Source organism: Rosa rugosa, chromosome 1 (assembly GCF_958449725.1).
Source record: "Rosa rugosa chromosome 1, drRosRugo1.1, whole genome shotgun sequence".
Taxonomy (NCBI): domain Eukaryota; kingdom Viridiplantae; phylum Streptophyta; class Magnoliopsida; order Rosales; family Rosaceae; genus Rosa; species Rosa rugosa.
Genome location: NC_084820.1, coordinates 67,794,825 through 67,819,327, shown reverse-complemented (window position 1 = coordinate 67,819,327; position 24,503 = coordinate 67,794,825). Strand labels below are relative to the sequence as shown.

The 24,503-nt window shown below is 37.8% G+C and overlaps 3 protein-coding genes, 2 long non-coding RNA genes and 1 other non-coding gene across 9 annotated transcripts; 2 read left to right on the top strand and 4 right to left on the bottom strand.

Moving 5' to 3' along the window:
* Positions 1-3,903: 3,903 nt before the first annotated feature.
* LOC133745925 (uncharacterized) lies at positions 3,904-6,146 on the bottom strand. The gene is made up of 6 exons (XR_009863866.1): positions 5,860-6,146; positions 5,443-5,702; positions 5,224-5,307; positions 5,019-5,087; positions 4,556-4,719; positions 3,904-3,986 (listed from the first exon to the last, which is right to left on the bottom strand). It is a non-coding gene; the product is annotated as an uncharacterized LOC133745925 (long non-coding RNA).
* Positions 6,147-8,618: 2,472 nt separating this feature from the next.
* Positions 8,619-12,179, bottom strand: LOC133745915 (proteasome subunit beta type-6-like; the record flags this gene model as incomplete). Its single annotated transcript, XM_062174078.1, has 9 exons — positions 8,619-8,972; positions 9,338-9,536; positions 9,616-9,714; positions 10,562-10,635; positions 11,107-11,218; positions 11,322-11,394; positions 11,506-11,561; positions 11,654-11,730; positions 11,975-12,179. Coding segments are annotated over 8 exons (777 nt in total), but the record flags the coding sequence as incomplete, so codon positions are not given.
* A 541-nt stretch (positions 12,180-12,720) lies between these two features.
* On the top strand, positions 12,721-14,193 carry LOC133726356 (uncharacterized). Of its 3 annotated transcripts, none has more exons than XM_062153888.1 (5): positions 12,723-13,036; positions 13,132-13,215; positions 13,346-13,507; positions 13,663-13,863; positions 13,978-14,193. In XM_062153888.1, exons 1-5 carry the CDS (start codon positions 12,815-12,817, stop codon positions 14,062-14,064), a joined length of 756 nt encoding a protein of 251 aa, XP_062009872.1. In that variant the 5' UTR covers positions 12,723-12,814; the 3' UTR covers positions 14,065-14,193. The 3 variants fall into 3 exon arrangements, with proteins under 3 accessions (XP_062009874.1, XP_062009872.1, XP_062009873.1); XM_062153889.1 differs by having other exon boundaries at positions 12,725-13,036; positions 13,358-13,507; XM_062153890.1 differs by lacking the exon at positions 13,346-13,507 and having other exon boundaries at positions 12,721-13,036.
* Positions 14,194-14,272: 79 nt separating this feature from the next.
* Positions 14,273-14,345, bottom strand: TRNAA-UGC (transfer RNA alanine (anticodon UGC)). The gene has a single exon. It is a non-coding gene; the product is annotated as a tRNA-Ala (tRNA).
* LOC133726355 (DEAD-box ATP-dependent RNA helicase 10-like) lies at positions 14,324-20,020 on the top strand. Of its 2 annotated transcripts, none has more exons than XM_062153886.1 (10): positions 14,324-14,992; positions 15,089-15,212; positions 15,316-15,385; positions 15,897-15,959; positions 16,501-16,575; positions 16,907-17,032; positions 17,528-17,569; positions 17,654-17,728; positions 18,330-18,503; positions 18,629-20,020. In XM_062153886.1, the coding sequence occupies exons 1-10, from the start codon at positions 14,857-14,859 to the stop codon at positions 18,782-18,784; spliced, it is 1,041 nt and encodes a 346-aa protein (XP_062009870.1). In that variant the 5' UTR covers positions 14,324-14,856; the 3' UTR covers positions 18,785-20,020. The 2 variants fall into 2 exon arrangements, with proteins under 2 accessions (XP_062009870.1, XP_062009871.1); XM_062153887.1 differs by having other exon boundaries at positions 18,579-18,751.
* On the bottom strand, positions 20,013-22,266 carry LOC133726358 (uncharacterized). Its single transcript, XR_009854768.1, has 3 exons — positions 21,748-22,266; positions 20,967-21,043; positions 20,013-20,256 (listed from the first exon to the last, which is right to left on the bottom strand). It is a non-coding gene; the product is annotated as an uncharacterized LOC133726358 (long non-coding RNA).
* Positions 22,267-24,503: the final 2,237 nt, after the last annotated feature.

Here is a 24,503-nt window from a genome sequence, read left to right as displayed (position 1 = left end):
ACTTTGAAGGAGGGGCCCATTTAAAGGGCTAAATTTGTCATTTCACACAATTTTTCCAAAACAAAAAAAGAAAAAGAAAAAAACTAATCGAAAACCCCATTCCTCCATATATCTCCACCCACCTCCTCTCCCTCGACCCTCAGATCAACACCTTGGCCTTGCCGGAGCTCTCCAAGGTCGTTCTCCTCTTACCTCGCCTCAAGTCTTGCTTCCCCGTATCAACAAACTCAGGAACAACCAAGGCACTCACAACACTACTCAAAATAAACTCATTCTCTCCCTCACTCTCCTCACCTCTACGCATCAACCCGAGAAGCTCCAACGCATCTCCAGCTAGGCGTTACATTGCATACCCAGAAATCACAGTAGCCCACGAAACTGAATTCCTCTCAGGCATTCTATCAAACACCTTACGTGCATCCCCCACAAGACCCATTTTGCAGTAATATCAAGTAAAGAACTCCCAACAAACACATCGAAAAAGCTCACTGCTTTGATCGCAAGAGCATGAATCTTCTGTCCCCCAAAACATCAGATGCTTCATGGGAAGCAGCAGTGCAGACTCCAGCAAAAGCAACGCCAATTCATTTGGCAATTACCCAATTTACCAGAAACCCAATTTGCCAAATCATAGAGCTTCTTCTTGCTGCCGTCGAGCACAAAACAAGTCTCAGTGACCAAAATCTTGTTCTTAGTTTTAGATCTCCAAACGAGTATACAGTACCATAGCCGGACCTGACCTCAATTTGGATCAGTCATGGCTCCTCCGGCTATATCACAGCGATCTTCCTCGTCGTCGCAGCCTTCCGGAAAATGCAAAGTGGCAAGATTAAACGACCAGGACAGGTCTGGGTTAGAGGTCCGAGCTGCAGTTCGGGCTCGCGATGGTGCTCGGTGTGCAGGTGGAGGAGCAGGCAGGTCGGGCTCAGCAACAGTGCAGCCTGACGAAGAGACTCTGAGCTCGAGATGTTCGTCGTGAAGCAATCAGGTATGGTGGCCATTGTAGATGATGAGGAGGAGGATGAAGAGATTGTGATGAAGGAGAAGAGGACAAGAGTGGAGAATGAGGGCGACTGATGCGCAGAGCCGTCCCTTGACCAAGGCAACCAAGGAAGTGGCCTTGGGCCTCAGTTTGGGGAAGGCTTCCATCTCAAAAAATATATATATATATATATATATATATATATATATATATATATACAGATCCTATCCAGAGCGGAGCTCCGCTTTGAAATTAACGTGTGAAGTTCGAGTTTTGGGTCACTTTTCGGTCGCATATCCACATCTCGACCGTTCAGTTTTTAGGTACTAGTGTATAGATCATCTCTACAAATTTTCAGTCAAATTAATGATCGTTAAGTTATCTAACGCGCTTAAACCAATGGACGGACTGAATCTGTCAACCTGAACCGTACTAGCTTTAAAGCAGTTATCAATGTCTTAACGATCATCATTTTGGCTGAAAATTTGCAGAGACGATCTATACACTAGGACCTAAAAATTGAACGGTCAAGATGTGGATGTGCGACTGAAAAGTGACCAAAAACTCGAACTTCACACTTTAATTTTCAAAGCGGAGCTCCGCTCTGGATAAGATCTGTATATATATATATATATATATATATATATATATATATATATATATATATATATATGTTCTACTTTTTATATTCGCCTTCTAAAATTAAAATTTCATAGGTTATATCTTAATTGGTGCCCTTCTAAATTTATTAGTTATAAGGAGTTCTATTAGCTTTAATGTAACATAGTTTCAGAGACTGGGTTGGTAAAAAAAAAACATAACAGCATTGTTCAACTGTTAAAAGCCATTCATTTTCAGTAAACTGCTTCTTTGACTTGCTTCTATGTTTAAAAAAAAAAGATTGTAAAAGAAAAAAGACGCAAAACTACATGCAGTTTGTAGAAGACGACGTTGAGGCCAATGAAATCAAACCCATGACTCCATGAGGCCTCAAAATTTCTTCTTTTTCTTTTGTATTTGTAAGTTAAACACCCCAAGCTTTCCTCTTTCTCCATCACTTTGGGATTAGAAAAGAAGATAACCAAAAGTTTTGCTCTCACTTTCACTAATTTGGGCAAAAATGAAACATTGGCGGCTGAAACATGAATTTTTGATTTCCCCACTACTAGAATTTTCCACATATACATCGGCCAGAAACCGATGTAAAAAAAAATTTGTACCCATGTGTTAGTGGGTGATGTAAAAGATCGCAAAAAAATAGACATCGGTTAAAAACCGATGTCCCATATAATAATAACATCGGATTATGTTCCAGAATCGATGTTAAACTGCTATTATAATCACAAATTGGTGTTTTTAGATATTGTTAAACCTTCATATTTATGCATTTAATGCTTAACGAAATATTGGTCCAACAGCACTAATATTCATTTTAACATCGTTACTCATTCTAGAAACGATGTGTTATATTCTCTTACACATCGGTGTTTTTGAAGTTTGCCTGCTATTTATAAGCTTTATGGGTACTTGCCATATATCACACTATTTAAGATTGAATCTACATTCTTTTGTATTACACGACCGATGTTCATTATTCTATTAAACATCGTTTCCTTTTATGAAGTGATGTCTATTTTTCTATTAAACATCAGTTTTTGAGGTTGGCACCGATGTTCATACTTATACTAGACATCGTTTTTCATTTAATAAATCGATGTCCATTGATTTGTTTTACATCGTTTCTTATACAATGTCGATATCCATTGTGTTGTTTTACATCGTTTCTTACTTAATAACTCAATGTCCATTGCGTTGTTTTACATCGTTTCTTACTTAATAACTCAATGTCCATTGCGTTGTTTTACATCGTTTCTTACTTAATATTTTGTTATCCACTGGCTAATGGGACATCAATTTTTTTTTTTAGAACTGATGTATTAGTTCTTATATGACTTCATTTTTATAGTTATAATCTGATTTGTAACTATTGCTAGGAAATCTAATGAGAATACACATCGTAAGTAAATAAATTTTGATTAATATTGATGCTCAAAGTACATAACAACATCCCAAGTATTTCTATGCATAATATGTTGAAATAAAACAAAAATTCAAGTGTAAATGGTACATAATAATAGAAACATAAATGAAAGCAAGCCTCGCCATACTTATATCCCATTTGTTCTTCTGTTTTCACCTGCAAATAAAATGAAATGAACAATTAGCTATAACAAGAAAAACAGAAGGAAAGAAAGGAAAGGGAAAGGGAAAGACAAAAAGACATTGAGCTTACAAGACATTCCTATCCTAGCATCCATAACACAATCTGTTGGTTAACATTCCTATCCCAGCTATGTCAAGCAGAACGTACACCACAAACACATATACAACATTATTGCAGAGAGCACCCTCTCCACAGCAATGACCCATACCTTCAAAGCTTTCTCTAATGCAAGAGATATATCATATGTGTACGAATCACCTGCACATTTAGGGGAAAAAAAAGAGGAAGCATTCCAGCATCACATCTGTTTTCCAAAACAAAGGTACCTAAATCATAATCACAGCAAAAATCAAATAAAAGAGCTTCAACTTCAATATAGAGGAATTATCAGAATGCCGACGGGGCACATCCTAGGTACACAAAATAACTCAACAACTCCATTACAGAAATTTGCAAAAGGACACTAAGCCTAATCATAAATACAAAACTTGCATTATCAACCTAGTAAGGCCTTAACCCCTTCTTACTAGGAGTCTACTCAATCCATTTTTCAATATCACCCTAGTTCTAAACATGCTATATACCTTTCTGATGTGGTTGAATCGGTATATCTTTGCACGGCACAAATAGGTATGGTAATGCCTGCAAAATAAACAACAAAAAATTAGCGCCAAAAAAATTAGGTATGGTATACCTTTCTGTGAATGTGCAGACAAGCTTTCTGACCGGCCGGAGTAGAGCCGTAAATTCTTATTACAGGTACCTCATTCACCTTCCCACCTTCACAAATATTTCAAAAAAAAAAAAAATTAAAAGCCATAATCACACTCACTTGTCACTTGTCACAACGAACTATCAAATTCCACAATTTTAAGAGTAAACAACTGGAAATCCAAGCAAGTGAGCTATAGGATAAAAATCTAAGCGAATTGAGTGCATGTAGTTGTTTCTGCTTTCTACCAAATTTAAAGGGGAACACCATCTATTTGGACCTCAAGCCCCATTAACCAGTCAAGCTATGTCAAAGAGAATATTTGACTCCTGGCTAGAGTTATTAAGCATTAGTTATAGCAGCATAGCTGAAGGTCTAAACTAAGAATAATAATGCCTCTGTAAATGCTCAAAAGCAATCGCTCATGTCAGCCACTGCTCACTGTCATAGTATTCAAACTATTATAAATTACAAACAATTGTTTACATGTAGGGTATCAAGAAGCAATAATATACAAAAGATAAACCAGTTTGCAAATAAGATGAAAAAAGCCATATTAACATGCCAGAAGTGATATATCAATTTCAGACATGGATAACATATAAGGTTTGATGAAATGGAAAACCAGAGAACATACCAGAGTAGCATATTGAGGTTGATGATGCCTGCTAGCTGTTCAGAGCCATTTGCAACATAAAGGTCTCACTGGATGCCAGTATCGACATTTGAAAATGCTCCATATATCTTGGATAGCAATTGAGAAATAACTAGGGTACATGTACAGATCAATACTGGAGAAACCTACGAATATTTGAAAAGTAAATGCCTTAATATTAAGGATGTGACGAAACAGGGGAGTGAGTAATACTTTTAGAGAAAGCACAGCTAATTTCACTACATATTCAGGCTGGACCGATAAAAGTACACAAAAGGAAAAGAAAACTGACCAACCTAGTCCAAAAGCAAGACATAACAGGTATGTAAACAAAAATTATGACCTGATCTTCGTTAAAGAAATTGATCCAGCATTTGACATACAAATGGCAATGGCAAAGAATCAGAACCTTATGTTTTTAATTGAAAGATTTTGGATGACTTACAATTGGTACACCCAACAACTCCTTTTTAGGTATTGATTTGACTCATAGAAGCTGCATAAACTCACCAACCTGTGCAAGGAAAAGGAAATCTTGAGAGTTAGAGTCAAACGTAAAAACCAATATATGCATTTCTGAGAGTGCAGAGACAGAAAGAGGAAAATCTTCTAAATTATCACAGAGAAGATGCCAACAGTTAAAGGCTTACAGTGTAATTGGTACATTGAGGACTTAATAGCAGCTTGCCAGCATCATATTAAGGGTTTTCGGTTATGTCCTTAATGATTGACTCCTGCAAGGTGATGGTGAGAGTCAAAACAATGATAGCAAAATTTCAATTCAATTCAATAATAGGAAAGAAAATCAGGTCATTCTCAACAACAACATCAAACCAAAGAAAAGAAATCAAATAGCATTCATAGCTAACCTTTAAAGTGATGAAATAAGCTGAAGGAAAGGAAAGCCGATCACAAACAATACGAAGCACGAAGTTCCTGAAAACTGTGTGCTAAGAATGTATAAGAAACAAGCACTAGCAGCTGCCATGGAGGTTGTAGTCCCAAGTAAAACCACGCTAGCATCAGAATTCCCAAATCCATAAGGTAAACTCTTTGCAGTCAACAATATATTGTACACTGTGTGGCAACTAATCCATGTGCAAGCATTCAAAACAATGGAAGTGGAACACTGACAAAAACCAAAAGGAAAATCACAATCATAAAAACCAAAACTTTTCTCGAAAAATAATGGAAATTTTTCTTTTTCCTTGTTTTGTGTGTTTGAATTAAGATAGTTATGAAGTTGGGAAGTAGCTAAAACGATGGCGTAATCATAAAGACCAAACCTTTATCCTGAAAGGTCAAGAAGGTCGTTTCAAGAAACCCAATCAAACGAAGACGATGGCGGAGATGACGACGTTTTCGGTTCGGATTCGGCATTCTGATCGGGCTCCGAAGCTGAGCATAGAACGGGAAATTACACAGTTCTCCGAGCCCAACCCGAAGTTGTACTACGAACACCAAATCTGGTGTGATTTGAGCGAGGAAGAGATGTGTGCGAGGAGAGTGAGGAGAGGCTAATCTGGGCTTAGATCCGCCGACATGCAAGAGCCTAAAAAAAAATCAAGAAACAAACAAATCCTCGGTAGATGAAACACAAATCCTTGGAAGCAAATTAAGAAAAAAAAGCTCAGATCGGTGATTTCAGAACTCACAAATCCTTCAAAGACATGTACTGAACAGATTCGTGAATTACCTATGACTCAGAAGCTCAAAGTTTCTCCTAAACGACAGTCTCGATCTCCGATCATGTTCACTGTCTTAGAGCAGAGGAGCTGGTGTGACGCGAAAAAGAAGGAGAACAAGGCGTCAAGTTCTGGTTGGATTCGAAGAACCAAGAGGATGAGAGTTTTGGTTTGAGGCGCAGAACGAAGAGGAGGAAAAGGAGGCTGTCGAATAGTTAGGGCAGTCTTAAGTCAATTTTAGTCCAAATATATCAAGTGTGGGAAACAACTTTTCATCCCCGCTTTTCTTAAAAAAAAATTTAACTTAGCCGCTCAGCCTTTCCGCGAAAATTTAAATCAAAGTTTAGACATCAGTCAACAGTAAATATCGATGTCAGTAATATGCATAGAAATCGGTATTTGAGGAATCGATGTTAATGACATTATTTTACATCGCGTGAATTCCTCAGCGATGTAATTGTCGTGATGTCTAAGACCAAAATTCTAGTAGTGCCCTCTGATTCTTTCAAAGACAAACGGTAACATTTTTTCCTTTTATGTCTATTTAAGCCATTGACAGACTCTCATAAACGCATAGAAGCAATCTTTCTCTTCCTCTTACTCAATTCTGAATTTCACCCTCTGTTCTAATTTCGTAATCATAATTCAGATAGTTGATACAATTTTAACAAACCGTCAAGGCCTGAAGTCCAAAATTTTGTGGTTAGAAAATCAGGTTCTAATGTTCTTTATCGGCATTGTTACTTTTTATTTTGTTTATATAATCTACTGTGTTTTAGTTTGAGTTTTGCTTTGCTGACATTTTTTTTTTCAATTGACAAAATTATGAGGAAGGTCTCTCTAAATTTTGCCTCAGTCCTCACTTTGTCACGGGACGGCCCTGTTGATGCGATGGGGCGGAGAGGGTCAAATGTGCCGGGCCGGAATCCATGGCGGCGGCGATCGGGCGGACTAGATTGGAGAAGGAGAGGGAGTTGGCAGCGAGCTCGTCTGAGAAGCAGTCCATGGGGTCAGGGTCATTGGTCTTAAAGAGGATTTGGAGGTCGGAGAGAGTGGAATCAGAGATGGGTTGGGATTGGGTATTGGTCCTTCGATTAGTTTTTTTTTTTTTTTTTCTGGAAAAATTGTGTGAAATGACAAATTTAGCCCTTTAAATGGGCCCCTCCGTCAAAATAAAAATTCAAATTGGACGGCACAGTAAAATTTGGACACGGCTGATCGAAATTGAAAGCACAGGGGTGTTGCTGATCAAATTGAAAGGGGAGGGACTGACATGATATTGAGTGCAAACCACAGGGTAGTAAACTGAAATTTTTCCTAAACCAAACATTGGTTCAGCTAGAGGGGGACAACAACCAATATTTACTGCAGTAAATATTGGTTGTGTGAACCACCTTATCAGAAATGCATGTGGGATTCTTGGAGTTCTACTATTTGAGAAGATAGATCGAGTAGTAGCATTTGGTGAGCACACATGGACTTGCATATGGATAAAGTTCAAAATGCTCAATTTGAGAAAGCAACTGCATATGGTTAGGTTGCCCTTGCATTTGAGGCACTACTAGAATTTTGTTCATAGACATCGGTTCTGGACCGATGTTAAACTAATTTTCGACCGATGTCTTAGTGGGTGTAGAGAAAAGTATAGACATCAGTATAAGCGCGTTTTCAACCGATGTCCCAGACAACAACCAACATCGATTCTAAAAAACAAATCGATGTATAATCGTTATAATCATCATATTTTTGTATGTTAGGTATGTCTAATTCTTCATATTTTCACATTTTATGCTTAATAAAGTATATGTCGAACAATACCTACGTGAACATTTGCATCGATTTCTATTCCAGAAGCGATGTCTAGTACACTTGTAGACATCAGTTGCCATGAGTATTGTTTGTTCGTGGGCATTTTTACATGTAGTTTGGCACATTATTTTCTTAGGAATGATGTCTGTATCTTTAGGCGTCATCGGTTTTTTTTTAAGGACTGATGTTTCATTTAACACAGTACATCGTTTTCATTTAAGCAAAACGATGTTCAATGGTTTTATGTACATCGCTTGCTTTTTCTAGAACCGATGTGTTGTTTCATTGTAGACATCGCTTTTGTTTTGCAAAATCGATGTGCAGTGGTTTTGAGTACATCGGTTCTGCGGACACAACTCGATACATTGATAATCATAAGACATCGATTTTCATTTTGATACTGATTTCTAAACTCTCAAGTGACTTCGTTTTCCTTGGCATTACTGTTTTGTTATGCTTTTATATATATACTTCACTTCATTTTGACAAGCGTGATGAGCTAAGTTTGCATCTAGCTGCTGCTAGGAAAAGAAATGCATTTCATAATCATCCAAAAATTGGGGCTTTCCATTAATTTTCTTTCCAAATTCATGATTGAACATATGTCACAAAAGAAAACCCCAAAACCTACAAAGGCTAGCCTAGAAACATATGAGCAACAATCTACAAAATTTCAACACCAAACTTTGCTTCAAAGCAAAAACTAGCCTTGCTCAAAATTGATCTTGGCAGTCAAGTGCAAGAGAAATATGTATTAAGCTAAAGGTTCACATGAAGTGAAGTTAACACCGGTAACCAGACCAATGTGACTAGATCACCTTATCAGGCTTGCCCATCCATTTCACTTCACACCCTAGCTCTTCATATTTGGCAGCCAAATATTTCACAACTTGTAATCCAAGGCCCTGCAAGAGAATGACAAAGTCAGTTTCACAGTGCAACATAAACGTAATGACAGTGATTTTTGGTATTACTAAACTCAACAAAAAGAAATACCGACATCAAGACATTTGTTCTCAAATACACCGAGTCCTTTTGTAAAACATACAACTTCATAGTGAGTGCATGACCTCAGATTTAGAGCTTAAAACATGACACAAATATTACTAATGATACCATGTAAATCAGGTTTAGGACTAGAAAAGCCAAAGCTAAGAGAATAAAGTCGATTGTGGTTGTGTGTTATAGTGCAAGTCAAGACATAAATGAGCTTTGTTACTGCAACGTAAGAAGTATAAGCTAAAAGGATGAAACAGTAAGAAAGACGAACCTGAGTAACAATAGGAGCACCAGGACGGCCAAGTCCTGAAGAACGTATTGAAGAAAGAGAAGCCTCTTGTCCATAAATGGAAAGTCCAGAGGATGGGAGTTGTGATTCCAATTGCGACTCACGGCTGAGTTGCAGTATGAAGCAACGACTTGTCAGCCCAGGGATCTGGTTGGCGTTCTTGAGAAACTGGAGCAGTGTACTGAAGATGCACCCATAGTCAATAAACAACAATGCGAAGAAATTAAATCACAGAAAACATCAGCAGAATTTAAGCTTACAGTTTTCTCAAAAAGAGGAAGAACACTATGATCAACCAAAAACTTCCTCAGGTGAGACACGACTGCTTCTAGAGCTTTGAGCACCTTTAAGGTTTCTCCCTGCATTTCAATAATCCTCTCATCAGCGGCAGCATAAAATGGAACCTCTTTTGCCAGAACAAATATTAGGTATCAGATGCCTTGTTTAGAGAAGTAAGAATATCATTCATTCGAAGAGGCAAAAGAACTTGAGAACAGAACTGCGAACTGTAACTTGAAAAGTGCAACTAGAGAATTGCAGACTTGTCAAATCTACAACAGAACTGCGAACTGTAACTTTTGGAGGTCTTTCCTAAACTTACTAATATCTTGTTTTCAAGTAAAAAAGTTGATATAACAAACAATTATGTAAGCTAAATAACCTGTTCAAAATCAGATTTATGTTATACCATTTTGGAGTACTAATATAATTTGATGATAACGCCAAAAGTAAATACATCATCAGTTAACTAAGCAACCTGCAAACCAACTAACCAACAAATGAAATCACACACAATTGTATCTCAATTCCCACGCAAGTGCAAAGAAGAACTACAGCCAGAGAAACAGTGATAGGACCACATTGAGATTAAGGAATTAAGTTTCCCATGGAAAGGAAGTATAAAGCTAGAGATTAGCTCAAGTCTTTAATCATGCACATAAAGCAATCCTTTTTTTCCATTAGCTTAATTAACTACTGAACATTAGCTATCACAGCAGAAGCTTGAAAGATATCATCACTACCTAAATGTAGTGTATCAGATCCATAAAAATGAAAAAGTTTAGAATCTCCTTTAATTTTTTCAAGTCATTTAGGGGATTAAAATAAAACCAGGTCAAGTCCCATGAAACTCAAGTACTTTTCATGACCAATTTGTTTCGAGCTAATTACTGAACAAATAAACTTCAAACATCAAGAGACTCATACCTCCGCTTCGTCCTTGGTCATTCCTTCTCTCCATGCTTGATCAAAGAATCCATACAAGTAACTGGAGCCAGAACCTATAACACAGAAAAATATGTCAGGTCAAACCACAGGCAAAAGTATCGCATTAATTGAACCTCCTTCATAAAGTGGAAATCATATCCAGTTAGAACCAAAGCATGCTATTGAAATCAGTTCTCACGATATAAAGAGAACAAGGCTATGACATCCTGATCTGAGCCTTCAATGCAGTAGATACAAGCCAATATCATTAACCACAAGATGAATTCCTGGCATGTAATCCAGACGTATACTAGCCAAATCCAAGATTATGATAATCCATAAAGTTCACAAGTATTCTAACTTGAGACCATAACTCACTAAGCATCTAATTCCAACCAATTAACAATATGCTGTACTGTTTTGCACAAGTACTAGATTTTACACACCCAAAGCAAACAAAGACAAATTCACTCACACAATGTCTACTCCCTATATTGAAAAGGAAATTGTAGAACTGGGTCATAAAAAAGCTTTAGCGTGCATACCTCCAATGGCAAATGGCACCTTTATGACTGTGCCGCCAAGCGGAACTCCATAAATCTTTCCCCCTTCATACTTGTCCCAGCCTCCAACAATCAACCCAGTTTGCAACATATTCTGCCAAGCCCAAAAAACAACAGTTTAAACCCCAAACAACTAATTGAACTACAAATAAGCTCACACAATAGTATCAATAAGCGAGAAATTCACCAAACCTAACCTTGTTGCCATATGACAGTAGCTTGATGAGATTAGCAACAACTTTGACAGTAGCAGGCTGCCATAGCTGAACGCTGTACAAACACAAATACACAATTAAATCCAGTAAACCATTAACCCGAAACCGCAATACAAATCGATACGAATCAGTGAAATAAAAGGCACAGAGGCTGAAAAAGACTCACGTGTGCTGATGAAGAAAGTGCCTCACATAGTCGGAAACAACCTGAGAATCTGCAGCCTGCAAATTGCGAAAACTCCACATGCTCAAAAATTCGATCAAAGACAACAAATTAAGATAGGTCTAGGCAGTAACGAAGATGAGAATCGTACCGATCCAGAGCGACAAACGTAGACATTATCCGTGAGCTGAGTGATTTTATCCGAGCACTGATTCTCAACATAGACACCTATAAACAGCACAAACAAGTATGCAGAATTATAAATCAAACAACAATGGCGACGAATTTAGAAAATTTCAAGCAGAAAAAGTTAGGGTTTTGATGAGTGAGAGAGCGGCGACTGACCAGTGGAGACATAGTTCTAATACAGTTTCTCTACAACCGAATGATTCCAAACAAATCTGAAATCGGAAATCGAAAAATCCAGTTCACGATAGAGCTTAAAAGAAAAGCGAAGTATCACGAAGCTTACCCTTTCTACCGGCGAGCTTACGCTTTTCCCTGCAGAAGATCCTATAAACCTTGTCCTTCAACGAGCTCGGACAAAACGCTTTGGAGGGCGAACTGTGAAGAGTTGAAAAGGGTTTTGGAGGAAGCAAAATCAACTCGAATCCCTCAAGCAGAAGAAATCGAATTTGGGTTTGGCAGGGGGAGGGCAGCAGCGGGAGTTGATGAGGACGTCGTCACCGTCGTAGTGGGAGGCGCGTAAGATGACGGACTGGACGGAGTCGATGCCGAAGAAGCCGAGGACGTAGAAGAAGGAAGCAATGAGGAGCTCTAGAATGGCGGCGATCGAGTTCGAGTAAGCTTAGGGTCCAGAATGGAGGTTGAGTTTGGGAGGAGATCCAGTTTGGGGTGAGTTTAGAATGAAGGAGTCTCGCTAGGGTTTTCTGTTTCAGTTTTGGGGTCGGGCGCAAATTTTTTTCTAAGTGTAAAAGTTTTTAGATTTAGTACCCGCTTCTTCAATTCACTTAAAACACTTAGCGCGTTTTGCAAAAATAGGTTCCCGCAAATTTTCAAACAAAACTTTTAACACCGGTCATTTTAAGACCCGATGTTAATGATATACATTTAAATCGGTATTTTCGTAAAACGATGTTAGATTACGTTTTTACATCGTGTGCAAGTCTGACCGATTTAAAACATGCGATGTCTATGAACAGATTTCTAGTAGTGAGGATGCTCATTTAGAGTGTTGCATATGGTTAGAGATATGTTGGTATACGAAAATGGTTTGCAAAACTGTGATTAATTTAAACATTAGTTAAGGCAGAAGAAATCCACAATTCATTGTAATAATAAAATAAAATAAATGGTTGAGGCAATTGCTGTCTGCAGAATTCTTGATAGAGGTATGCCTTCTCGCCCAGAAAAGCTGAAGGTGAAGCTGAAAAAGAAGCAGCAGGACAGGCATTGCCATTATGCAAAGGCGCTATTCAACAGTTTCAACTTGCCGAAAAAGGATGACCAGATGAAACCTTTAACCTTGCACCACAGAATCACTACTGTTGCCCTACTCTGTGAGTCCTCCAAGGTAACAATATTTATTTCTATATGTTTTTTTTTTTGTTTTTTATTTCTATATGTTTCTTAAATATAAATGGTGAGTGATGCTACTTTGGTTTCCAGGCTTCATTTGATCAATATTTGGATGATGAACAAAGGGTTATTAAAGCCCTATTTCCAGGCATAGAGGCAAGAAAACTTAACAAGGTGTGTACTGCTATATCTAATCTCATTTTAGAATTTGATGGTTACATTTCAAGTTCTTCCTTTCATCATTCGAACTTTTAGTTTGACAGTGTTACAATCGAGAAACTGTAGTGTTTAACTGCTTATTAAGTTAAGTATGCAGAAAGAGTGGAGGATTCAAATGCCAACCATGCAATTCTTGTTCATGTCTGTCTGCCTTGTATTATACATCAATTTAAGATACAAGTCCAAAGGGAAAGACTACCCTCCTCATGTTCCTCATCACATCCCCATGGTCCTTGAGCTTGAAGCTGTAAGCATGCACATACATTATGCAAGTACATATATATTAGACCAAAAAGTTAACTTATTCCCTCTTCATGTTATAAATGATTTTTTTTTTTTGGTGAGTGTTATAAATGATTTGATGTACTTAGTTGATCAGTCGCATGTTTTCTTTTTTCATAGACAAGGTGGGAACTTGAGGGCTTCCCCTATGAGTACCGGCCACGTGACTTTAGCATATCTGCTAAAGGAACCGTATATCCTGATAGAAAGCAAGGAACACAAAGCAGGCTTCGAACCCAGATTGACGTAATCTTAAGCTTCATTGTTTCACCTCTGCTTGGTTGGGTTCCACAAAGTGTTATGCATAGCCTCATAAAATCGGTTAGTCACTCATTTCGAAACCACTTCATAAGTATCTATATGTATTTGGAATTTCCATCCACAAGTAATATTTTCAGGTCGATTGACATTGACTGTATTGTTTTCTATGAACAGCTGGTGAAGACTATGATGGCGGATTCGACATCAAATGCCAGATTGCTTGAAGACTATGAAGTATTCAAAACGAAGAATGTGGTTTAGTACTCCGTGAAAGATCCTTGGACAAGGATCTTTTAACTCTTGATTCATTGTATCTCTTTATTCGTTGTATTGAAATATAAGAATTTGAAATATATATTCTTATATATGACAAAACAAGTTAAGAAATGAGTGAGATTGTGAGAAAGAAGAGGGAGAGGAAAAAAAAAAGAAAAAAAAAAAAGGAGATGAGAGGAAAAAAGAAATTAAGTGGAGATGCAGGGGATCGAACCCTGTGCCTCTCGCATGCAAAGCGAGCGCTCTACCATTTGAGCTACATCCCCGATTGATGGACATGGAACACTTTATATTTGTAGATGATCGTCTTGAAGAGAGTGAAAAATGCAGTCAAAGCATTGCTAATTAAGGCAAAATCATAAGCAGAAGTGCAGAACGTACAAAGCACAAACAATACATGAAAGAGGAGGAAAGACAAAAACCTGGGGCATTAGAACGTTTGGAAACTCTTAGCTTGGTGCGAAAGGAAGAAGCGCCTGAGACCCTAAAGTTTGGAAACTCTTAGCTTGGTGCTATAGGAAGAAGCCCCTGAGACCCTAAACCCTAAATGGACGGTTCGGCCAAAAGATCACCTTGATTATTCTTTTTATATATCCAGTATATATAAAGGCCCAATTATACTGGTTTTTAAAGGGATGAAAAGCGTGTGAAAAGTTGGTAACAGTCAACAAGGAGTGAGCAGACGACAACCTAACCGCCAAACCCTACTGGTAGCGATCGGAACGCCGGCGTTTTAACGGTGATCAGCAAATTCAGGCATACATTAAACTATTGAGAATGGCCGCCGAGGAAGAAAATACGACGTCGTTCAAGAGTTTGGGGCTGTGTGATCAATTGGTGAAGGCTGTTGCTGAACAGCAATGGAAATCCCCTACCCCTATTCAAGCCGAAGTGATTCCTCATGCCCTCGAAGGTGACGTCACACTCTGTTTCGTTTACTATGTTTAAGCGGATTTCCGAACTCGAATTTTGCAATATGTGTATTGATTTTGTCTCCTAATTGTATTAGGAAAAGATTTGATAGCACTTTCCCAAACGGGTTCGGGTAAAACCGGAGCCTTTGCCCTTCCAATATTGCAAGCTCTATTCGATTCTCCCCAACCCTTTTTTGCTCTGGTTCTGTCCCCGACAAGGTTGGATACTTGTGTTAAATTAAATGTAATGGGGAAAATCTGTGGTTAATTTGTTTCTTTTCTTTTGAAAGAACAATGAAAAACTGACTTGCCCGAGCTGCAGGGAGCTTGCACTTCAGATTGATCAGCAGTTCCAAGCTCTTGGGCCTGGAATTGGCGCCAAGTCTGTAGCGGTGAGCATTTGGTGTCTATGGTTTGCTGACTTTTGCTCGCTTTGGATTTGTATTAGCTTTGCATTGTTGCATCATCATGTAATGAGTGTGTGGTTTCTTGGTATTATATATGTTTTAGTGCTTTTCTCAAGCAGTCTTCTTTTATTGAATGTCTACACTCTCAGTTTGTCCCATGGGTGGTTCTTTGGTGATTTTCCTAGTTGATCTGAATGTGAAATCTAATTGGATGCATGCTTTTTATTCGTCAAGTGTTTCTAGATTAGTTGTATGCATGATCTTTCACTTGGTTTATAAAGGTTTAAACCACAAACTAATGAAATTTATATATATCATCTTCTTATTGTTGCTTCATAGAGCTCAAGTTATATCAGGTATATTTTTTTCTGATTTTTTGGCATTGAGCACAGTTCTAAAGCTTAGGAAGCTTTTGGATCAAAGTTTTGTCGGTTTAGTTGTCTTTAGTTAAACGACGTCATCTATGCTGCTTAGCTTCTTGACAAAATCATTTCAGCTTGTTGGAGGAGAGAGTGAGGTGCAACAATCTACTGTTCTTGCAAAGCAGCCGCATATTATTGTAAGTTATTTTTATTTTTCTAGTATCGAAGACTTGGTTTCATATTTGACCTTTTCCTGGAATATGACATGGGTTACTTGAGCACCATGGCTCCTGGTACTCCAATATTGGCTCAGGGCAGTTTCTCAGCCCCTTCTTGACCTGAAAAACTAGAATTGAATCGGATCAGTTAAAATATGTACTAGACTTGGTACTGCTCATTTTTTAGGGAGATTTGAATAATGAAGGTATATATATTTTTTGTGTTTTGCAAGTGTGTCTGAATATGTGTGTGTGTGTGTGTGTGTGTTTATTTATTTATTATTTTCATTTGTACTTCAGATATCATCATTTTGGCTTGTGACTATAGAAAGATTTCAATTGATGTTCTTAATTGTGTTGATTTTTTCTTGTAAGAAACACAAGTTTCATTTCGCTATAGATTGGCATCAAATCACCAACATAATATATAGTTAAAGCTATGGATTGTGTGTAGATCTGCGTAGACTGAAAACTTATGTATATGTTTGTTATTGTTAACTTTTGATTATTTCTCTTGAAGGTTGCAACACCTGGACGCCTTCTTCATCATCTAACCAAGACAAGGGGATTCTCTCTAGGCACAATTAAATATTTGGTAGGATTTGATAATGTTATGTCAGATTCAGGTTTCATTTTTTGTTTTGTGTAAGGTAGTTTCAACTTACAGATGGAACAGATGGCATGAACATATAAAATTTAGACCACTAGATCGATGCAATCGTAACACAGAAGGAAGACTATTAAAACAAGAATGTAACATATCAAGAAATGGACCAAGACTAAATTTGAAAGAAAAATTAGAGGATATTATTAAAAAAAAAAAAGATTTAATAAGAGATTCAATTGTTTTCATCTAGCATTAGTGGAATCTTTCGTCTAGCTTCTTTTATCCTATCCAATGAGAATAGTAACATTAAATGGAGCAGGTTTTAGATGAGGCAGACAGGTTGCTTGGTGAGGAGTTTGAGAAAACAACAAATGAAATTCTAAAGGTCATTCCTCATGGTGGTGAACGGAGAACATATTTATTTTCCGCTACTATGACCAACAAGGTATATATAAACATTTAAATATAGGTTGTAATGCTGATACTATATATTTTCCTTGTTTACCATTGAATGTTGTGTATTGAATCCTGTAAAGTGATGTTGATTGGGACATATAAATGTGTCTTAGTTTCTCTTTTCAGTACTTTCATATAACAAGAGAAGTCTCTTTTTACCAAAAAACTGATGATGCTAGAAGTGTTTGTATATTGCAACGCTTTATAAATACAGAAACTTGCAAGAAATTCACTAGAACTACTTTTTGGAAATTTTTATTTCATGAAAATAAAAAATAAGAATTCTGAGGAAGCAGTCCTGAGCTTTCTGCCTATCTCTCATAACTGCCTTTCTCTCATATAGTGGACTGTTGTAATACCTAGAAAGGTAGCCTATGTATGCACAGTGTGCTAGCTCCTAGAGGAGAGATCGATAGGCAGTTATGAACTTATGATAAATTGTTCATGTTAGTAAACAATGTTATATATGCTTGTAATGTTGCAGGTCAAGAAGGTGGCAAGGGCTGGTCTAAGGAACCCTGTGAAGGTATGATGAAATAGTTTCCTGATTCACAAGAAGCTTTTTTGTTTGGATGTTTATTTTGTAGTAACATTGTCATCTTTATGTCAGATTGAAGTAGCATCTAAGTATTCTACTGTTGAAACCCTACAGCAGCAAATGATGAGTACACCAGTGCAGTACAAGGTTTCTTCCTGTCTCGTTGTTCTTCAATTTAGCATTTTACCTCTACACATTCAAATGTTGTACATATTTTGGAAAAAGCAGTTTGGAGGACATTTTTAGTTGCTGCTTTATCCAGGAACATGCATCTCTTTTGCCCAACTTCAGATCAGCTTTAAGAAAATTAAGTGCCTGAAAGACCATTCATCATTTTTTTTTTAATGCATATCTATCTGTTTTGAGTAGTAGATATAACACCTTATTTGCCAGTTGAAAACTTGGCCAATTGACCAAAGTTGAGAAAACTTGGTATTTGAGAAGAAACATCAAAGACCAGTAAATTAACCTCTGGTGATCGATGAGATAGAGCTAGCTCCTAAGCTGGATTGGTTAATACGAGTGGACATCCTGGAGTGAAGGGTAGATGTGAAGTATGCACATGTCTACAGGCAGTGGAAATGCTAGCATCTGTAAAACATTTGAATATATCAGTCATACTATAAGTAAGATGCATGTATCACTATTTGGTGCAAATCAGATTTGCAGTTTTACTTTTTCGCATGGAGTTCCTGTTGTTGTTTAATGTATATATTTGGATATAAATTGACAATTATTGTGCATATAGGGATGTTATCTCGTATGTCTTCTTAAGAAGTGGCAACGCACTGACCAAAAAAAGAAGAAGTGCCAACGCAGAGCAATGGTGTTTGCTGAAAAATGCGCAGAAACACCCTTTTTGGCTTGTATGCTTCAAAATCTTGGAATCAAGGCCATCCCCCTTCATGGTAAAATGAGCCAGGTAAATTACAGTCAGTTAACTAGTACTCTTGCGGCCTTGTGGGCATGGTTTTGAAGCATGTTCATTTGGCTGCAGGTATTCTGGAGCTCATCTAACCTTGTTATATAATATAATCCTTCTGGCAGTCGGAAAGAGTTGGAGCCTTAAATGTGTTCAAAGCTGGACAGAATAACGTACTTGTTTGCACTAATTTGCCAAGTAGAGGATTGGATATCCCATCAGTGGATATGGTTATCAATTATAATATGCCCGAGAATCCTAAGGTTAGGCTTGCTACCTAGTTTGCTGTTTGCCTCATATATATATGGTGTAGCAATTGCTCATGTTTCAGTGCCTTTTTATTGTTTTTCTATTTAGTATCTTACGAAATTGCATTTTGCAGCACCTATATAATACGAAGCCACTTTAAGTTTGTCCCAGTATTCATTAGTTGTGATCACGGCACGTTTTTATTGTCAAATTATGATGCTCCTTTGTCGCTCGCTCACTCAATCACTTAATGTACCACTACAGGAAAATTGATTATTCACGACGCAAGATTTACGGCGTGCATCAAATGCGTGCAGTGAATGAGTGTCATTTACGACGTGTATTAAATGCGTGCAGTAAATCTTGTAAATTTTTGAAGAAAATTACGGCATGTTTGTAAAGAACGCCGTAAAATCACACTTTTATTGAAATTTAGGGCGTTTTCCCGTTGCCACGCTGGCACGCTGTAATTTCAGCCCACAAAAAAAAAATTGTCCCATTTATAAAATTAGCCCGTTACAAAACTCAGACTTCTCCCTCGTCTCTCTCTCTCACTCTCCTCACAACGTACATTGCTCCGGCCTCCTCCGCTCTCCCATTGCTCCGACCACAGTAGGTTCTTTCTTCTCTCCCATCCACAACTCTTATGTGATTGTTGCTGAAATTTTCTGTGATTGTTAGCTTCGAAGCTTTGATTTTACATACTTGGTGTTCGATTGTGGTTTTCTACAAGTAATTGCGGTTGATTCTTGAAGTTTTGTTATAGTCATTTCGTCGAACACTTGGTGTACGTTCTTGATTTTCGCTCAGCTCGACTATTTCTCTTTGATTTTGTTCGTCGAGTGTAAGGGTTCACTTCTTCTATGCATTTCTGGATTTTGTTCTATGATTTTGTTCAATTTGTTTCAGTTCTTCCTGGTACATTCCTATTTGTGGTTCTGCAAATAATAGCTAGTCTCCCTGTGTATATATATAGGATCGATTGTTTGAACCTTTTGAAATGCACAAAATCCAAATCTGGACAAAATCTAATCAGATCAGCTCATCTTCATGGTTAGGAGTTAGGACTTAGAGCTGAGCAATGTTCATTAAGCTTCAAACCCTTTTGAGTTTTCTGGACAATTTAGTGAGTTTTCTGGATAATTTTGTATGCCTGGTGGTATTTGGGTTTGAAGCATGATATACTTGGGATACATGGACCCGAAAGTGTTTTGGAATTTGGTATTTGCTTTTGATAGGAGGGCACTGAATATATGGATATAGAGTGATAACGTCACGCCCCGAATTTTGAATAATAAATTCAAATCCGAAACATGAATAATTACAATTACAAAATCCAAATCTCGAAACTTCGAGTTCATTATTACAATTCACTCTCACAAGCAATATTGTAAAGCTCAAATGAGCATAACACACCTCACAACGTACAATTGCTGTAAAACTCTAACAATTGCCCTAACCGCACGATCACCGTCCTGGTTCTCCTGTCCTGTAGGATTACCCGCTACACAATTTGAATAGTGTACCGGGAGTTGCAACAACACAAAACCCGGTAAGCTTTTTACAGCCAGTATGAGTAAACAAGAAGAACTGTTGATTTAATAAAATACATTTCCTTTAACTCAAGTATAGAAATGTAGAAACATCACAATTACAATGATCACCACAAAACCACTTCACTTTCTCACTCTCATATATATATAAATATATATATATATAAATATTATACACTTATGAGTCACTCCCCGTTACCCTCATAAGGTCACTCAACATTTGGCAGACAGACTAGAGCTCTAACTGATCGTTTCCACCTACCCGGCGCGAGGGCGTGGTTCACGATTTAATGCTATTAGTTTCCACCTACCCGGTACAAGGGCGTGGTTCACTAATAGATGTCATGGTCACCCCCGTGACCTATTGATCTCCACAGATCAATATATCTCAACAAATCAACAATTTATTGTTTCTCAACAATAAATTTAATACCTCTCACAATATTGTTGCTTTTCAACAATAAACTCAACACAACCATAACAGTACATAATATCTCACAATTTCAACAATACATATTATTTCACATAAATAATATATATATAGATAGACATTCACACAGGAATGCCCATTAATACCAACTATAGCTCACACAATGACGACAAAAAATAAATTAATTAAAAGTACTCGGTTCGTAATATGAACCACGTGAGGTTTACTCACCTCGATAATCCCGCTGCGTCTTCAATTCCGCTCAAAATACGATCCACAATCGTCCACTAACTCAAACCGTCAATCACCTAGTCAGATACGATCTTAACTTAGCAATCATTCATAAACCACACATATACGGAAATCCAACGGTCGGATTCTAATTTAATGATGATCCAACGGCCAGATCGAATTTATATGATGATCCAACGGTCGGATCCTCACGGATCGCCCTTAGGATCATCCTCCAAAATTATCACGAAGATCCAACGGTCAGATCTTCTTGAATCACTCTAACAAACATCTCCTCAAAATTATACGAAAATCCGACGGTTAGATTCTCACGAATCGCCTTCCGAATCACTATTTCACAATTATACGAAGATCCAACGGTCGGATCTTCGCCCATGACTACACAAAGCCACTGGGACAGTCATAAGATCAACATAACAAAACTACAAGTCCATCGGACGGTCTGATCTTCACAGATCACAAATCGAACGATCGAAATCGATCGAAACTTAAAAATTCATAACTTAATCATACGATATCCAAAAATTATGAATTATATATGCAAACGATCGTATCGACACGTAGAACACAAAAATGGACAGAAACTGTCCTTGGGGTGGCCGGAGGTCGCCGGAAACCACCATCACAGTGGCGGCACCGCCACCCATCCAAAGTCAAAATTAGACAAAACTCCCAACACGAAAGTTCTTCATCTTAACTCGAATTGAAACTTTCATAACTACACCAAAGTCAGATTATAAGCCAAAAAGTAGAATTTTACCTTATAAGGTTTGAAACCCGAAGAACCCTAGTTTTGAATTCGTTCCAATTCGATCTCCACAGATGAAATCGATGCAATCCACCTTAGGGGAAATGATCTACATCCTCAGAAGTGCAGAATCCTCTCAAGAATCACGGCAAAAGGTGGCCGGAGGAGGGAGAACGACGGTGGGGAAAGGAGGTGATTTCCAGCTCGACTGCACCGTGTTCTTCGACTTGTAGCGGCTACCACGTTGGTTATTTCCCCTCGATGTCTTCTACAAAGTTGTAATATAGCTCAGGCCCAGAAAAATCCCTTTTGGAATCAACTCGATTCGAGGTTGGATGAGAGAGATATCGGCCGGTGAAGGAAGAGCAGCATCGGGCGAATTCCAGCTCGAGCTGTGCAGCTTCTCGGCCTCCTAGCACCTTCCATGGTTCTTTTCTCACTTTGATGTCTTCTAGGAAGTTTTAACTGACTTCAAGGCGAATTAAAATACTTTTGGAATCAAGTCGATCGGAGGTCTGTGGAGGGAGATATGGCCGGTGGAAGAGAGAGGAACAAATCTGGGCTCGGGAGAGAATTGGGGAGAAAATATAGGTTTCTGAAATTTCTGTCCTCCAATGCAATTTCCGGAACTTTTTTTTGTATTTATAGAATTTTCCCGATTTTCAATCGCTTATAACTTTCTCATACGAACTCCGATTTTCGCATTCCATATGTCCACGAACTCGTATCGACGCGCTCTACAACTTTCATGAATGAAGTTTTCCCAAATTCCCAATGTATAAAAAGTCACTTTTTGAGACCTCCTAAATAACGTTCGTTTTCGAAAATTAATCGTTCGAACTAATTCCATAACTTCTCCAAGCCTCGTACTCGCTCCCACTATCATGAAATCATTTCTAAAAATCCACGGAAATTAATTTGGATTTTTCGGGGTATTACAGATAACGTGCCTTCTATGCTTATAAAATCTCTAGGTGTATGCTGATGTGTGTTACAATATTACTCTGCAATTCACTGATTCTTTGTTGACTGCCCCTAATTGTTCGATACCTTACAGACCATTATCTGTTATGCCACATTGTTCATATTAGTAAGGCTGAAGTGTTGCTATCAAGAAACGTGCACGTTAGTACAGAAGCTTCTGGTAATGAAGAACCTCTTATATACATACATTTCTTGTTTCCTGTTGTTCTTTTCTGCTATGACTCTGCTTTCGTTTCTATCTTGGGTTTTTGGTTTTGTAGTCTTTTATATAATGCCATTGTGTAAAGGGTCAGGTACTAAATGTGCGCCTAATAGTTCAACATAAATAGGAGGATCAGTGCTAATCGTCTCCCACGTCTAGCAAAATCGAAAACCGTTCTCCCTCTTCTAGATCGTGCACAAACCGGTTATTGGTAGGTAGAAGACGATCTCCTCACCCGGTTGTTGGTAAGTGGAAGACGATCTCCTCACCCGGTTGTTGGTAAGTGGAAGACGATCTCCTCACGCATAAGTTCATCGATAGAAAATCAACTAAAATATATGTAGATTCCTATCGAAATTCTCTCTGGTTCAAGTGGTTGTTATACACAATTTTTGGGATTGTATTTTCCTATTTGTTTACACAAACAAAATATATGTAGATGTAAAAGGGAAGCAGATGAGTATGCTTAGTTACAGAAGATTCAATCAAGCAAGGGTATAAGGGTACATGGTGTTCCTCTCCCACGCAGACATTCAACATAAACAGTTACCAGAAGCCCACGTCCGTTCTACTCCAACACTCTCATCATCAAATTCTCTAGGTTCTCTTCTTATTTCGGTGTGTCATGTATTTCCATCTCGCACCATGGAATTTAAATTCAAATCTAAATCATCTCGGGTATTCAGATTTTTGTCATAGATGAAAGTTTGAGGGATTTGAAGATCTGGTTTATGTAACAAGTCAAGAAAGAAGGAAGACTTTATGGGAATTTCCAAGTTTGTGCTAGCTTCTCTGTCTATACACGCAACTTGGAGTGAAATTTAATTGTAATTTCTTTGTGTTACAGAGGAGTCCTAATTCATTTTTTAAATCTCTTGCTTTAGATTGCCCAAGAGATTAGTGCCAATGGTTACCTCTGTAAGACAAGAAACCTTCAAGACTTGATACATATCAGACCATCAGATCACTGGCTGGTGCATTACTGTATAGCTAGCTAGCTGGGTTATATTATTTCATTTGTGTGTCAATATGATGATTCTAAGATATGATTTTCAGATGTTGTACCTACATACTGATCTATTCCAAACGTTCAATATTTTGTTAAGCTAAGTGAGCATTTGCGTCCTGTTTGCAATTATTATTCCTTGGATACGCCTGTCTAGCTTCTTCATTATGCATGCAATTTTTTCATGGGATCTCCTTCTTCATGTGTGTTTTCCCATTGAATAATAGCTAATTTTTACTATTGGTCTTGAACAATCTTAATATGAATATATTTGTTTCATGGGTTACTTTCCCAACCACATTTGTCAAACTCAGAATCTGTTCATTTTTCGGCGAGAAAGCCAGCTAAACTGAAGCATCTAATGGTGAATATAAATATCCAGTGGAAGCTAAGGTCAAAAGTTGATCAAAGAAGAGGAAGCTAAAATTTGGAAAATCAACCTAGCTAGAAGAAGTGATCAATACGCCAAATCCTTATTAATTAAGGACACAAAAGAAAAGCAAAATGAGAAGGAAGAAGGGAAGGCAAAAGAAGTTGATGAAAGGCTGGGTTGAAAACTAACCGATATTGATCTAC

Coding starts and splice junctions, on each gene's coding strand:
- LOC133726355 (XM_062153886.1), top strand. CDS start 14,857: ATGGCCGCCGAGGAAGAAAATACGACGTCGTTCAAGAGTTTGGGGCTG. Junction 15,386..15,896: donor TTGGCGCCAAGTCTGTAGCG/GTGAGCATTTGG, acceptor AAATCATTTCAG/CTTGTTGGAGGAGAGAGTGA. Junction 17,033..17,527: donor CCGCTACTATGACCAACAAG/GTATATATAAAC, acceptor GTAATGTTGCAG/GTCAAGAAGGTGGCAAGGGC.
- LOC133726356 (XM_062153888.1), top strand. CDS start 12,815: ATGGTTGAGGCAATTGCTGTCTGCAGAATTCTTGATAGAGGTATGCCT. Junction 13,037..13,131: donor TACTCTGTGAGTCCTCCAAG/GTAACAATATTT, acceptor TTTGGTTTCCAG/GCTTCATTTGATCAATATTT. Junction 13,508..13,662: donor TGGTCCTTGAGCTTGAAGCT/GTAAGCATGCAC, acceptor CTTTTTTCATAG/ACAAGGTGGGAACTTGAGGG.